Here is a 16,393-nt window from a genome sequence, read left to right as displayed (position 1 = left end):
GCTAGTACGTTGCCCACAGAACCAATCAGACATATTCAAAGCATGGAAAATGCTACCCTTGCTTAAGCCCAATGTTCAGCAAATGTCGAATTTTTGTTGTTTAAATGCTGTCAAGTCTTCAAATTCAAATTCAAATTCAAGTTTATTATCCACGCTAAAAAGCATAGAAATTCAGCTTCCACTGGCATTTCTAAAAATAAAATTACATGAAACTACTTAAAACAATTTCTAATCACTACATCACTGTAACGCACTTAAAAATAAAGTCTTCTTAATTTTCCGTGATCTCACAGCTGAATAAGGAAGTGGTGCGTCCCTTCGTAGGCAGACTTCTGGCTGCGTTATTGGAGTGTTTCAGTGATGACAGCTGGCCAGTCAGAGATGCTGCATGTGTAGCTTGCGGCAACTTTGTCAATTGTTTCCCAGAAGAATCAAGGTAAGTCCTCAAAAAAAAAAACCCAATCGGCCCAATTATTGAGCCCACATTTGTTCAGCCAAATGTAACTATCCACTAGAAGGTCAGCTAGTGCCCTTAGGAGATACCTTAGGAGTGTGGAGCGGATATTTTATAGTCTGAATTTAAGCCTCCTTTCCATTAATGCTTTAATTTAATGTAAATCAAATTAGGTTTTGCTGTTCACCGACATATAAACACTGTATAGTCAGTGTGTTTACCTCCGGAGTGAAAGTTGGAAAAAATCACTCGGGTGGGACTAGAACCCACAACCTCCTGCTTTCTAGTGCAGATGTTTCTTGCCACTCAACCACTGAGCTAACGGGATTGGTTGGCTGGTTACATGTAGAATCTGATGTACATAGCAGCGGGTACCGCATTAACTATTCATAAGAATCAGGGTGATGTAAATCAAATTAGGTTTTGCCCTCTAGAAAGCAGGAAGTCGTGGGTTTGAGTCCCACCCTTGTGTTTTTTTTCAAACTTTCACTCAGGAGGTAAAACACTGAGTGTGCAGTGTTTATACACGTACGTTGGTGAAAGGCAATACCTAATTTGAGTTACATCACCCCGACGCAAAATTCCATCTTATGAACTAGCGCTATTATGAACAGTCTGTTTTTGTTTCTTACATGCATAAGTCATTAAGATTTTTCAGACTTTTGTCTGAAATCAAACTTTTGAATCTGAGAGCAAAGACAATATCAGGATAGAAAGAAATGCATCTTTCAGACCTTTCATCCAATTTCCAGACTTTTATTTTTTAAATTGACAATCTCATCCCTGTACATAGTCAGGTCGGTGACAAAGTACACAACAGACACAAAAAGTGACTGCAAATATGTTTCTGGTAAGGTGGCTTCATGTGAACAGTTCTCTACCAATGAAATTTCACAATCTTATCCCTCGCTATAACAAACATGCACGTATTGCACCTTGAATCAAACCAGCATGCATTGTTGCTGATAACAAAAACGAACATGTTTTCCTTATCTTCAGGCCAAGTATGGAGAAGTTGTACCCGTTGTTCTTTGCCAACCTAGCTGATAACATCCCGTCAGTCAGGCAAGGCGCTGCCGTTGCACTGCTCAATGTGGCCAAGGCATATGGTGAGTTGACTTCTTCAAAAAGATTTTTATGTTTATTTCTGCTTTACTTGCAATCAGACTTGTGATCAGGTCAATCACTGTCAGTTAAAGTTGCATTCCCCATATTATTGTCGAGTTTAAAGGCAAATATCACAAAATGAAATGATCAAATTATCACGAAATACCTTACTGGATTGTTAGCGAAGTATCCTGTAAAATCGTGGCTCCTGGTGTGCTGACATTTTCAAGAAAAATTGTATTTTTCCAACGCTGGTCAGCCAACCAGCATTGGAGAAAAGTGGCTTTTTTTTCAAAAACTGCTCCTAATGTTTCCTAATTAGTTATTCTGCATTTTCTTCGCAATTGATAACACACCTGTGAGGGGGGTGCAAGCCTTCTAGACTGATTCTCTGACCTTACAATTCCCCAAAGTCCATAAATTGCTCTGATTCATCTTAAGTGGGGTCAGGGAACCAGACTACAAGAACATGATTGGTTTTCTTGGTTTTTCCAGCATCTACAAGCCCAAAACGTGAAACAAGTTATTTTAACAATAACATACTGATCCTCCAAATTCATTTTTTTCTGAAAATTGAGGCAAATGTTGCACATTCCATTTAATCCCGAAAATACATTCCTTTTTTTCTATTTTTGGTTTTAAATTAATTAGATAAATTCTATGTTTTTCTTTCAGGTGAGGAGGCTAGCAACCTCCTTATGGACAAAATCAAGGAAGGAGTCTCTGGTCTCGAAACGCAAACAGCCACTTCTGAGAAATACGGTGACCTGGAGAAAGGTCCGGCCACGTTTAGTGTCGCCAAGAGGTTACGAGATAACGACATCGAGTTACATTCAGACAAACAGGTACATATTTTTTTTTTTTCATATCCAATTTTAAATTGGATATGAAGAATTCCCAAGTCGTTTTATATAAGTAAAGAAAAATAAAAACAAAATTAACTTCAAGTTTTCCAGAATTGAATAAGTTTGTACATATTTTATTATTTATTTATTTTTTAATTTTATTTCTTTCTGGTTAATGAAACCAAGGATCCCTCAAAAGTGCCCTAGGCACTGTAGCTCGCAAGCCTAAAGAAACCTGTGGAGAGAAGACAATGAGAAGAAATTACAGTTTAAAGGTGGGAGGAAAAGCCCAGAGAAATATTCTGAGGAAAACCCACGGAATCAGATAGGGACTGAAAACCCAATCCACATATTGGCCACGGGCGGGATTCGAACCCGGGTCACAGCAGTGGAAGGCGAGGAAAGTACCGCTACGCCAACCTGACTACATACCTGGTGTTGGTCTAGAAATGTAATTTTAATCACCACTGGTTACATCCAGTTGGCATTACTCAGACATTTGTGCTTGGTGGTAGAAACTATTGGTAGATATTTTATATTATATGTTCATATTCATCATGAGTTGACAACTATTTGTTGAGGTAAATTTTAGGCCTCTCAAAATGGCCTCCAAATTACCTCGGTTTATGCACTATCCAGTCAGTACATGTTCATGGAGATTGGTGGTATTATAATCTTGACACATGGCGTTTTTTTCCCCAGATGTATTCATGTGGCTCCCTGGCACCTAAGATGGGGCGGGGCTCCAAGAGAGAGGGAGGCTGCATGGATCATAAATTCCGCAGGCCGTCCGAACCATGGGAAGTTTGTGAAGGGTAAGGAAAAGTTGATGCTTTGGGCAGTTTTTACCATTTTTTTTTTTTTTGGCTTTCACTTGAATCCAGAAATGTTATGCTTTCCATGAAAAAAACTTCACATAGTGGGTTTTGAAGAAACAAAAAATAAATCTGGTGTTTGTATTTTAAAAATTGAGTTTTTTCAGCCAGTAACATTTGCTTTTTTATTTTCATATTTTCTATGTATTTTTTTTGTGGGGTGGTGGGGGTGTTAATTACAATTAGGGCAGCATTGTAAAAAAAAAATAATAATCCCTGACTTTAACGTTTAAAGATTAGCTGAGAGATTTGAGGATCAAAGAACTAAGAACCAAAATTCAATCCAAGACATCTATGTAGCCTTAGTCTTGGTTCAAGAGTGGATTAGCCTCTTTTCAAGCCGCAAGTTTTTCACTCTTGCTTACAGGTGCATACAGTTATTATCAGAGCTGTCATCAATACAGTCCTTATCTGCCTCTGTTGGGACTCTCTTACCATCAGTAGCAGAGGCTACGAGGAACCAGACCTATGCTCAGCATGTTCATCTCTTAGAAACAGTTTGCAAACAGGTTGGTGCCATTTTTAAAATAGAATCATTTGCTCTCCGTCAATTTTTATAATTATTTAAAGCAACACAGTTGCCAAAATTTTAAAGCAACCACAACCTAGCCGCAGCCAATACTGAGACCCGCTACGTCTTCCGTCTGGTGTACTGCCTCTCTTGCGTGCTTACTGAATTAAGCGCGGGCCAGGCACGGCGCGGTGGACGTATTGATGCCATGTTTGTTTTCCACGCACGTTGTTTCTTCATAGTCTTCGGTGGTTTCTCGTTGATATTTTGACCGTGCTGAGTCGCACTTTTCAGTAGCAGAGGCTACAAGGAGCCAGACCTATGCCCAGCATGTTCATCTCTGAGAAACAGTTTGCAAACAGGTCGGTGCCATTTTTAAAATAGAATCATTTGCTCTCCGTCAATTTTTATAATTATTTAAAGCAACACAGTTGCCAAAATTTTTAAGTAGGATGCATAAATACTATCATACCTGCCAACTGTTCCGATTTAGGCGGAACTGTTCCGATTTCGGAGATAAAAAGTGCCCGAAAATCGAAACGTCCCGATTTTCCGAGTTGCAAGAGAAGAAATAATACAAAAAATTAAAAATTAAAAAATGCCCCGGCCCCATCGCACACTTGTCCGAGAAAAATGTTTTATTGTATTGAGGGCGCTATTGCCGCTACCATAATGGTATAAAATCCGCCTCGCTCTTATGTACGACGAAAGGGACGTAAACCAGACTCAAACGTCATCGAACAGGCCATGTCCGAAAGGCTGCGGCTGCAGCTGTTGACGCGCACAGGCTTGTGCGATCAGCCACAGCCTAGCCGCAGCCAATACTGAGACCCGCTACGTCGTTGTTTCTTCATAGTCTTCGGTGGTTTTTCGTTGATATTTTGACCGTGCTGAGTCGCACTTTTTTTGTCAACGTTTTTGTATGAGCATCTCAACTGCAACATGGACCAGGAGGATGATACACTGAAGGAGAAAAAGCAGCGATGGAGTCAAAAATTCCGAGAGGAATATCGTGAAAAATTTAGAAATGTGTATTGTAACAGGCCTATGTACATGTACATGTACACCGTCAGTGACCGTACAATGATGTAGGCCTACGAACTTTTCCAAATAAAATTGTACTTGTCACTGCTTGTACAGTGTACATGTAAAATGCATTACTGTGACTGAATATCTACATGTGATTAACTGTGAAGCATGTAAGTCAGCAGTCATTTATTCTTAAATTGTAAATTTTTTGATCAGCAAAACCGGCTGGAAAATTCAGAAAATTATCCACTAAATAAGATTAGTGTCTGTTGGGTCTGCTTCTGGATATCATGTAACATTTTAGGCACATGTACATGTATTTTGTATGATTGCCCCTGGACCCAACCCATTAGCGCGTGCGCGCCTTTGCCGCTCACCGTGTATGATGCGTAGGCACCCTGTTCCTCTTTCTGACTTTTCAATGTTGGCAGGTATGAAATACTAAGCTGTTGAAGTTTGAGCTCAGTGGCTACTCTACATTTTGAGGAAACAGAGAAAATGTATGGACAATTTGTGAGGTCGCATAACTGGATTCTGTTGCTAATACATGTCAATAAAAAAAGTGTCCCCGCTGGGCATTTGGGACCAGTGCTATCTTCACTGTGAGCAAGGTTTTTCTCATTAAATTGGTACGTGCATTTCCAGGTTGTAACCAGCAGGCCACATGCAAGAGAATCGACTGAAGTCAATCAATTAACCAGTTCGCGCCGGGATTATTTTGACTTTGACCGGACCCAGTTATTCACAGACCTCGATGCCAGACAGGTTCAGGCCGTCATCTGCAGGTAGCACGCCCTGATATTTCCGGCCTCGCTCGCTGTGAGCGGGTCACTGACAGATATTCCGGCCGCGCTCGTTGGGCGTCTATCTGTCATCCGTTCTGAATACTGCAAACCTTTACGTGCATACACATTATCCGACGTGGACTGGTTCATCAATCAACCAATATCAACACAAAAATTCCATAATGCTGTTAGTTCTGTATTTGTCACATTGTATTTCTGAAAGAGCATTATTGGGCACAGCACCAAGGTTAAAGCTGGTATCCTGTGACACCTAAGTCAGTGGTTGATCCAAGGGAACCAGCGAATTTTCCTCTGAAGGACAGTTTGGCTGTGACTATGGCTACATCCCTGCATAGATCTATCTGTAGGCGGATGTGTGGATTTAGCCATAGACATGTGTACCCTGATGGCTTATTCTTTGTATTTAAACTGTCAAAGGACATCATGTCCTTGTGAAGTAAAAGTGGTGTGGTTGTACCTTTTTCAATTCTGCAAAATCCTCCTATACTTCCCAGCTCTGAAAAACATTTAAGAAGAGCAACATCCGTCTTGTGTAGAAGTACCCCCTCAGTGGTTGAAAAGAGAGAGGCTGGTGGGGAGCCGTTAAATCGGTTTCAATCAGTCACCATCTTGCTTAACATTCAACATATATCCCGCCCCTAAAGACTGGTTTCCGCCTCCATAACTATTCATAATCAGAGCCACATGAAAGGGATGGGGAACAGTCTACACACATCCCCTGGTATTACGTACATTAAAGAAATCAGGAAGGGTGTGTGAACCAGCGAAGTGCATGTCCCACCATAGAAGGCACCGTGGCTAGGCAAAATGCGCCCTCTCTTGGTCACACATGGAGCTCATAATGAATGAACTTTGTTTTTCATATTTTTTTTTATTAAACAAGTCAAACTGTTTTCATGGCCATTTTTAGTAAGTGATGAATCTCGTGAGTTGATAATTATCGAAATAATTTCAAGATGTTGAAAATCTCCCGCAGTGTCAGTCGGGATTGCTTTTGATGTTTATTCACACTTACCAAGGCATTTCAAAAATTAGCTTGATTAAATTTTGAAGAAAACACTTCCTGAGAGGATGTTGAATAATGGGATATAAATAATGTGTGATGATGCAGATATAAATGTTATTAATACCATGTTCAGATCAGGCCGCTTCTACTGTGTGTGACGTGCACGCGATGTGGTCAACTTTGCACCGTATATGGAGATCGTAATATGTGGTTCTGAAGCGGCTACCGCAGTAGCTGGCGTGTGCGGTGCGTACTGCGGTGCGTACCTGCGATGGACTGGCATCCTGTTGGGGGGTTGTGCCCTTGGGCAAGCCACTTCACCCCCACTTGCCTCTCCACCCAGGAGTATAAATGGGTACCGGCATTAGCTGGGGAGTAACCTGCGATGGACTGGCATCCTGTTCGGGGGTTGTGCCCTTGGGCAAGCCACTTCACCCCCACTTGCCTCTCTCCACCCAGGAGTATAATGGGTACAGGCATTAGCTGGGGAGTAACCTGTGATGGACAGGCATCCCGTTCGGGGGTTGTGTCCTTGGGCAAGCCACTTCACCCCCACTTGCTTCTCTCCACCCAGGAGTATAAATGGGTACAGGCATTAGCTGGGGAGTAACCTGTGATGGACAGGCATCCCGTTCGGGGGTTGTGTCCTTGGGCAAGCCACTTCACCCCCACTTGCCTCTCTCCACCCAGGAGTATAAATGGGTACCGGCATTAGCTGGGGAGTAACCTGTGATGGACAGGCATCCCGTTCGGGGGTTGTGTCCTTGGGCAAGCCACTTCACCCCCACTTGCCTCTCTCCACCCAGGAGTATAAATGGGTACCGGCATTAGCTGGGGAGTAACCTGCGATGGACTGGCATCCTGTTGGGGGGTTGTGCCCATGGGCAAGCCACTTCACCCCCACTTGCCTCTCTCCACCCAGGAGTATAAATGGGTACCGGCATTAGCTGGGGAGTAACCTGCGATGGACTAGCATCCCATCCAGGGGGAATAGAAATATTCTTAGTTGTTTCATGAAACCAGAGATGAACACCATCCTTGTGGGCCACATTGGTTCTTGACAGACTTTACTTTACTTATTAAGACCATGTACATGACGGACTCTCGACCAATAGGAATGGGTAAACTCTCTCATTTTGTGCATGGTGATTGAATATTGTAGGGAAAAGCGAAGTACAAAAATACAAGCATTTCAAGGTCTTTGATCAAGAGCTAGCAGTGAATGTTTAATACGATTAGACTTGGCGCTTTTCCTGATTAAATTTAAAGTGACAAGTTCTGAATGATAAGAAGTTAATCACGAGCAAGCTCTGTCTGAGGGAAGTGCCAATTAAGCTTCATGTTCATTGCTGAAAGCCCCTAATTTTGTTCTTGTAGACCTTATCAGTAGAAGGGGGTAACATGTCTACTTGCCACTCACACAGGAGCAGTAAGCACCTAAATTTCACTTAGAGATAAACAACACAAATAACAAAAGACTAACAAAATAGGTAGTAAAACAACATCGATGTTGAAAATTGTAAATGATGTTGAAAATTGTAAATAAGTACAATATAATTTACTGGAAACAAAAATAAACACAATCCTTTGGTTGAGCCATGAACTTGATTCTTAACTCTAAAAACAGCTGGGGGATAGTCAATTAACATCTGGGAATGGGGGTCCTCCCATCTGTTCTCTGTAATGCAATTACTGATCTTAATGAAATTCCAAATTAAAGCTTTCTTGTTCAATTTATATGCAAGTTTAAGTTCAATAAAAATTTGTAATGACAATCATTGGTATTCCATTTTTCTGTCTGTGACTGAGTGGGTTTCTCTGTACACGTTCAGTGGAAAACAATTTTTTTGGGTGTAATTTGCATATAAATCTTTCGCAGATGTAATACCTGTTTTTTTATGATATTCACATTTTTTTCAGAGTTTGAAAAAACCCCAGAGAATACAGGTTGAAAAAATATGGCTTAATCTCTTGATAAAAAAATTTTTTGCTCCTTAAGTTGCCAGCTTTTTTTCTCCCTTAAAAAAAAAATATGTGAATACTTTTGAACAAAAATGGAATGTTAAGTTATTGAAACTTGCCTCAGTGAGGGAAGAACGGGTATCCCCCCTCAGAAAATCAGTCAGACAAACACATGCTGTCCAAATCTCCGACCACATCAAGACAGCGCCAAATTGGCCATATCCTGCACCTTCGCAGGCCCAACTGTTGTTGTTGAATTTGTTGTGGTTCAACTGCCAATTAGCTGGAGTCAGCTGGCTTGTTAGCCTTGCACCCTTGGGAATTTGGTGATTTCCCCTCCTAGATGAAATATCCGTCGGGTACATGAGGGGGGGGGGGGGGCTGGCTGGCTGGCTGGCACAAATTAATATGTTCCCTCGCGTTCTGGTGTACATATATCCTTTCCTGTGTTTACACCTTTTTTTTCGTTGTTGTCGCAGCACAGTATGATGAGTTTGTATGAAAGTTGGGGAGAGACTTTGTTGTGCACTGACTGTACTTTCAAAGTGCAGGATTAATAACATTGTGGTTTATAGAACTGAGTTTATGTTGCGTGAAATACTTTCATCATTGCCGCCTTAACTCGGACCACACAGTAATAAAAAAAAATGTGGACGTTCCGGGAACACAAAATTCATACGTAATATTTATAAACATAGTGAATTTGTGGAATTGATTTTTTTCATAAAAAAACCTGATTTATTCTCTTTTTAACCCTGAACCACTTGATTTAAACAAGTCATAGAATTGAGCAATCTTTTGATTTTCTCCACTGCTTTCTCAGGCTTTCTATAATAATAAAACCACATCTTAAAGCTTGCCACAGGTACAGTAACTGTTCTGTTAATGAATTATGTAGTCCCAGAAAAACATAACCATGTTGTTATCCACATTTTGAAATTTGAAGTTTCAAATTATGAATCATATTTGTTTTTATCTGATCTATGTAGACTTTCCTTCTAGATTCAACGTAATATTCATGCTTCCTTTCTCAATTTCCTTTGCAGCTCCCAGTCATAGCCAAGAACATCGGCAAGCGATATTTTAAGCCAAACTTGGAGAGATTTCTGGACAGTATCTTCTATGCCTTGGCAAGTATCTGATACTTTTTTGCCCATGCTTTTCCTTGTACCTCTGTAGTTTACACAGGTTTTTTTTCCCTACACCAAATGTATTAAAATGGTCTGTAAAAACCTTCACATCATTCATTCAGACAAATTTGGTTTACATATTGAGATGTGTGCAATCTGGAAGGTCACTAAACCTGGAAGCCCAGCATCAATAAAAATGCATAAAGCTAGCAGACAAGAAGTCTACAGTCAATTTGTCTCCAGCTTAAACATTTTCTTTTCCTGAGTACTAGTGCTCATCTTCACCCATTGCCTTGGGAAAAAGCTTTTTACAGGTGCCGGAAAGCTTAAGGACCTCCTCAGATACTTGAGCACTTAAATGGCTTGGTCAACTGCCGGCGAGTATCTATTGCCATTAGAATTGATATGTTAGTTGTCGCCTAGAGGTGCATTTGGACGAGACTGTTTCATCTGTATGTTCTTATAAATTGGTTACTGCAAACATGTGTAATGAATGTATGAGCTCTTAGGCAGATTGTCTCTAATCCTGATTGATCTTTCCATAGCAGCTGATGTTTTTTCAAAGCTGTACTTTTTTTTTTATAAAGGCAACCAATATTCAAGTTTCACTGAATACAACATATTGCTTTGATACATAAAGAAAAAAAACTTATATAAGATTTTTTTATTTATTCATTGTACCAAATGTGCAGTTCAAAGCTAAAAACATTTGCATTGCAGATAATGAACTTGTTTTTACGTCTCTTCCTGGCATAATTTCTTCAATAGTGAAAAGCAACACCACCACCAAAATTACAGTATATAAATGTAAATGTAATTTTTCTTGTGTCTCAACAGTCATGTGACAACGCCCTTACCAGCAGTGCGGCAAGCCTTTGCCTGATTGAGCTTGGCAAGTACCTAGGCCCCAATATACTCAAAGGAAGAGTTGAGCAGTATAACCCAAAGTAAGTAACCAGACTAACCTTGTGTGCTTATGAAAATACATGCGTACAAGCCTTGATTCGCAAACAAAATATCCATAATCTTGATGATAAAAAAAATGAAGGGAAAAAACCTCATGACGGTCTGAACCTGCAAGTTGTAGATAACCTTTCGGGATAAAACTGAACTATCTAGTCCTATGTTGGGGAAAATACCCACATAGGACTGGATAGCTCAGTTAGTGGAGCACTGGGGTGCGTTCTATGTATAAAGCAAACATTCTGTCAATGTTTGTAAAAAGTTTCCCATTGGATAATGGCATATTGGGGTGAGTGGACTACACCTTGTGAAGGTACTTGGGGGTCAGGTTGGCGTAGCGGTACTTTCCTCGCCTTCCACCGCTGTGACCCGGGTTCGATTCCTACCTGGGCCAATATGTGGATTGGGTTTTCAGTCCCTGCCTGATTCCGTGGATTTTCCCCAGAATATTCTTCTGGGCTTTTCCTCCCACATCTAAAACTGTAATTTCTTCACATTGTCTTCTCTTTACTGGGCCTCATGGGAGACCAGTGGATTCCACTGAATGGGCTACCCAGTTAAATTAACGAATAAATAATTTTAAAAAAAAATCACAATTTGCAGTTTCAAATCCTGACTTAAGGATTCTTTGCACATCTGTTCTAAAGAGGAATCAAGCATGTTTGGTTAATTAATATTTATAATTCATGTCCTTGTTTGATATTTCTTGCAGTTATATCAACAAACTCCTTGCCAACCAGTGTGGAGCACCACTCTGAAGACTATCCTAGAACAACCAGATGGCCAGATGCTCCCGTCAGCAACAAACCATACATGTAGTATTAAGTGATAAGCTTTTTTTTCTAGGCATTAAATACATTATTATTTGTCACAAAGAATTAGTCAATCTCAACTTTGAAGAGTATATACCATGATTTTAAAACAAGAATTATTTCAAGAGAATCCCTTTAAAATACTGTTTTGGAAGTTTCAAAGTTTCCAGATTTAGGACAAATTTGCACTTATTGTAAAAGCTATGATCACTTATATGTATATCAGTTTATGTAACAGACCCAAGTACAGACTGCTTTAGTTTGAAATCAACAGTGTCATGTGTCCATGAAAATACCTACAAAATCCCTTAACCAGTTACACTGAGGACGTGCAAACACAATCTGGGCGACAGGATATATCTTCAAGCTTTTCCCGAGTCTCTGGCAGCGGACGTGTATACACGTCAGTGGTTCCCATTGTACGCACTGTGTTTTGAACTTGAGCTTGGCCACTGTACATGGCCTGTCGTCGTAGCAAATATTGCTCCATGGCGGGGTCTCGGAGTGTTGCAAAACATGAAGTTACGATAAGAAGTACCGTACAAATATTGTACAAATGACCCTCTAGAGTCTGTATTTGCGGTGTTTCAACCCTGTTTGACTTACTTTAAAATTTGGCCGATATGTCTTGTCTTTTTTTAAAAAAGGAATTTTTTTTTGGCCGAAAATAATCCCAGCGGCAAGTATTTCAGTAAGAGTACATACATGTACATGTACCTCTTTGGTTCGTACTGCTTCATTGTGGTGCTGCACTTTATGTACAGTTGTCCAAAAAAAATCTGATTGAAGTTTTACTTTGAAGAGTAACTTCAATCATTTGGCAGCCGTGTTATTTCAGTGAAACAGATTTTGGATTTGTAGTGACTATTTTATGTATGATTAAATTTGTAGTGACTGTTTTATGTATGATAAAAAAGTACTTTTGACAGTAAATATTTTGGGATTTAATAGTTTTGTTTATTGATGTTTGCAAATGTTGAATATTACCTTTAAATCAGTTTTAAACATATTGTGTTGCGTGTCGGAGAGGGAAGAAAATCCTGACTAAAGGCGGACCATAAACGTCTTGGGATATCTCTTGATTGTGTGAGCGCATGTATCGAACTTTTTGGTTTGCTTGGCAGTTTGACCATTTTGAATAATCATGAAACCAACTTGCAAGTAACTTTACCAAGTCAACTTAATAACCTGCTTCTGTTGTAGTTTTCTCTAAACAATGCTTGTTGCCCCCATATCCCCATAGGGTTTTAGTCTGTCAAACATCTGAGTTTGAACAAAAACGTCAATGTTGTAAAATGCATGCCCCCCAAAAAGTAACAATGAACCCTTAAAATAGGTTAATTAAATACAGGGCAAGTCAAAAAAGGGAAACCCAAAATGACAGGACCAATTACTTAAAGGGCCAGTTCTGAATGTAGCACTTTCAAAATCTAGGATATGAAGGCCCAATTAAAAAACTTTCTTTTAGTACAAGAATCATTCAAATCACTCATGCACTTTTCAAGTTACGGATTTCAAAAACAAACACAGGTTTTAAAGTTCTGTCCACGGATCACAAAAAAAAGGTAAGTGTTCTTTCAGCAAAATGAAATCAATTCACATAGGGATGTTTGTGAATTGTTTTTCGTTTTGCTGAAAGAACACTTGTTTTTTTTTTCTTTAGTGTTGTGGGCGTCGCAAGGCCCCCCCCCCCTCCAGAAAAGCAAAAAAAAAAAGAAAAAAAGAAGGGAAAAAAAGAGAGAGAAAAAAAAGGGGCGCGAAATCATATTGGTGTAAATTTAATGGGTTGGGGGGGGGGGAATGTTCCTGCCCCCTCTTAAACTGATAAATCGAGAATATGTTGAGAAATACAGGGGTTTTTTTGGGGGGGAATATGTTTTGCCCCCCTCTAGAAAAAAATCCTGGGGACGCCCATGAACGGTGTTTGTGTTTAAAATCCCTTAACTTGAAAAGAATGAGTGATTTGAATGATTCGTGTACTAAAAGAAAGCGTATTAATTGGGCTTTCATATCCTAGATTTTGAAAGTGCTGCATGCAGAACTTCATTAAATAAAAAAATGGTCGTAACATTTGGATTTCCTTTTTTTAACTCGTCCTGAATGTAGATCTGCTCAAAATAAATAGGCTATACTACTGAAAGATCCATAAGGGAATGAATGACAGTTTTAATTTATGGTATCATATTTTGTATTTTGTTTAGGAGTGCATCATAAATATTGTTTTACACACTGATTTGTGGAAATTGTTTATTACTTGACATTAATGACAGTACTGAAGTTTGATTTGTTAGTTGAGATAGAAGTATGCAATCTATTTGCCTTTTACTTGAGCAGTTTTGCGTTGATAACGTGCCATTTTGTATAGACGTGTATTGGTTTATAAAAGTCACCGCCAACATTTCTTTGAAAGTCCAATTTGCACATCACTTCTGTGTTTTATTTATCAAGAAAGAGAAAAATGTCAACAGTTACTTTCGGATATTTTGAATAAATCTGAATGGCACAGTTAGGCCATGGGCCAAAATCTGTATCAGGTCTAGAAGTTGAGGTTCGTTTTAACTTTTTGGTGTCAGCTTGCAATAAGGTCAACTGTACTAATTCGATAGTGCTGAAATTGAATCTGGCTGTTCACATTGGCCCAAATTGCACATTAAAGTTATGACAACATGTTGTCCTCATTATTTTGCCCATTTTTTGTCAATAATAGTATTGTAACGGGAACTTATTGGGCTCTTGTCCTCCGAATCCGGCTAAAATGCAAGAAAAGGGGACAACCACACAGGATTTCCAACTTCTGAAGAAACTCTTTTTTATTCAGCTGCACGAACACTCTGGTCAACCTGCCACACTGCTACCAGTGCCACAACTGCTGATTCCCAGCATAGAAAAACACACAGTCTGAACAAATGTATACAAATGTATACAAATGTATACAAATGTGGCAAGTTTACCCAACCCTGGAATCTGGCCAAGCCCTGGCGCGTAATTGAACAAAAGACATAATATTATAGAGCCTATATTTCCGGAGCGCGCGCGCTAGCCAGACCCAAAACCAGGTCAGGTGCGCGCCGCCGGAGCCCCTCCGCCGCGGAGCACTAGCGCAAGAAAGCAATGACAACAAAAGTGCTGCACATACACAGTGACCGTTTTAGCCGATTTTCGGCTAACTTTGACAGATTTTTTGTAAAAAACGAGTTTGACAGAGAGGATTTTTTTGCAGATTTCTGGCAAAATTCTGTAAAAATTATTATTTGACAGAAAAACAGCAAATTTGAAAAAAAGAAAGAATTGTTTTAAAAACAAGCTTCAACCTTTTCAAACTTTTCAAACAAACCCTTGCAAAATAGGACAGGTTGCCTTGTCTATGTGCTAAGTCACCCTGGCTGCATAGACTGTCAGTTACAGTATTTTTGTCATATGTTTTAAGTTCAAATGCTTTCAAATGTGACACAACAGATAAATAGAAAGTCGGCATGAATAATACAAGTCATTATTTAACGCTCAACACGGTTTTTTTTTTTACAATCGATCCTTTCAAACATGAGCACTTTGGATGAGATTTGGACTTGGCGTTAAAAGGATTTATATTATTATTTATTAAATGTATACGTACCTCTGTCGTCCCTTTACAACACAAATCAATCACAAGTAAATCACAAGTCATTCAGTTTCAAGTAAATAAGTGACACTATTTTTTTTCTCCATTTCTTTACCCAGAATACACGTTTTGGGGGCGTAAAACTGGGCTTCCGGAATCCAAATTGAAAAGGCAACTCGCAGTCTTGAAAAAAAAAAAAATCATACGTTATATTGTGGAGTTTCGAACCAGAAAGTAGATTGTGCATGTTTTTAAATTGCTATTTGTCTAGCAACACGAGTAAGTACTTTACACACACAGAATTAGTTGCGGCCCGACACGTTATTGCTTGTGCGCTATGGGCAAAAAAGCAACCCCTAAATATTTCCAGTAATTGAAAAACGTCAAAAATAGAGAAAAAAAAGTACCTTTTCGTTTAAATAAAACATTTAAATGGCTGAGGAGCACGGGCAGAGAAAGTTTAACATGTTATGATTCAGCAGGGGTGATTGCAGGAGTTTCACCGTACGGCAGATAGGTGATGGGTTGTGCCATGCCACAGTCGGAGTATGTCTTACGAAAGATATACACCCAGGCTTAGGCTACTTGGACTACCTAGCTTTCCTAACGCTCGGTACCGATTCCGAACGACATTCGGTACCAATTCCTAACGCATTCCTAACAGCGTGTTAGGAATTGGTTAGGAATTGGTTAGGAATTGGTTAGGAATTGGTTAGGAATTGGTTAGGAATTGGTTATATATAGGGATATACAAGTGGGTGTTAGGAAAGTGAGGCTGCGTCCGAATGTTTCGGCTGTGGCCGCTGGCTGCGTCTGCGGCTGTGCGACGCGGCTAAACGGACGCAGCCAACAGGAGCACGTTTTGGCGGCCCTTGAACTGGAACATGACTTGTTTCTGACGTTACAGCCGTGACCTGAAACATTTTTTACGGTCATACTAGCGCTAAAACGTGCCCCAGATCATTCGGACGCAGCTGCGGCCGCGCCGCGCCCTCAATCGTTCCTTTTAAAAGCCCATTTGTAGCCAGGCCAGCCAAGTCCTGACTTCCGTGCTGTATGCCTGTGAAATTTGGACAACCTACAGCCGCCACATCAGAAAGCTGAACCACTTCCACCTTTCCTGCATGCGTAAGATCTTGCGCATCAGATGGCAAGACAAGGTCCCAGACACTGAAGTCCTCAAGCGAGCGGAATTGCCCAGTGTAGGTGCTTTGATCATGAGAGCTCAACTTCGCTGGTCAGGTCATGTAGTACGGATGCATCGCCTCCCCAAAAAGATCTTCTACGGTGAACTA

General features: G+C 40.1%; 1 protein-coding gene across 1 annotated transcript in view; it reads left to right on the top strand.

Annotated features, from left to right (window-relative positions):
- Nucleotides 1-12,436, top strand: part of LOC119745577 — a 29,519-nt gene extending 17,083 nt beyond the window's left edge. Inside the window, exons 9-16 of the mRNA XM_038222035.1 lie at nucleotides 294-436; nucleotides 1,454-1,563; nucleotides 2,237-2,406; nucleotides 3,109-3,221; nucleotides 3,649-3,790; nucleotides 9,642-9,725; nucleotides 10,563-10,672; nucleotides 11,401-12,436. Of these exons, the coding sequence (XP_038077963.1) occupies nucleotides 294-436; nucleotides 1,454-1,563; nucleotides 2,237-2,406; nucleotides 3,109-3,221; nucleotides 3,649-3,790; nucleotides 9,642-9,725; nucleotides 10,563-10,672; nucleotides 11,401-11,446 (918 nt within the window). The 3' untranslated portion in view covers nucleotides 11,447-12,436. The remainder of the gene's footprint in view (nucleotides 1-293; nucleotides 437-1,453; nucleotides 1,564-2,236; nucleotides 2,407-3,108; nucleotides 3,222-3,648; nucleotides 3,791-9,641; nucleotides 9,726-10,562; nucleotides 10,673-11,400) is intronic.
- Nucleotides 12,437-16,393: the final 3,957 nt, after the last annotated feature.

This window comes from Patiria miniata, unplaced genomic scaffold, assembly GCF_015706575.1.
Source record: "Patiria miniata isolate m_02_andy unplaced genomic scaffold, ASM1570657v1 HiC_scaffold_7, whole genome shotgun sequence".
Taxonomy (NCBI): Eukaryota; Metazoa; Echinodermata; class Asteroidea; order Valvatida; family Asterinidae; genus Patiria; species Patiria miniata.
This window is presented reverse-complemented; position numbering and strand designations above follow the sequence as displayed.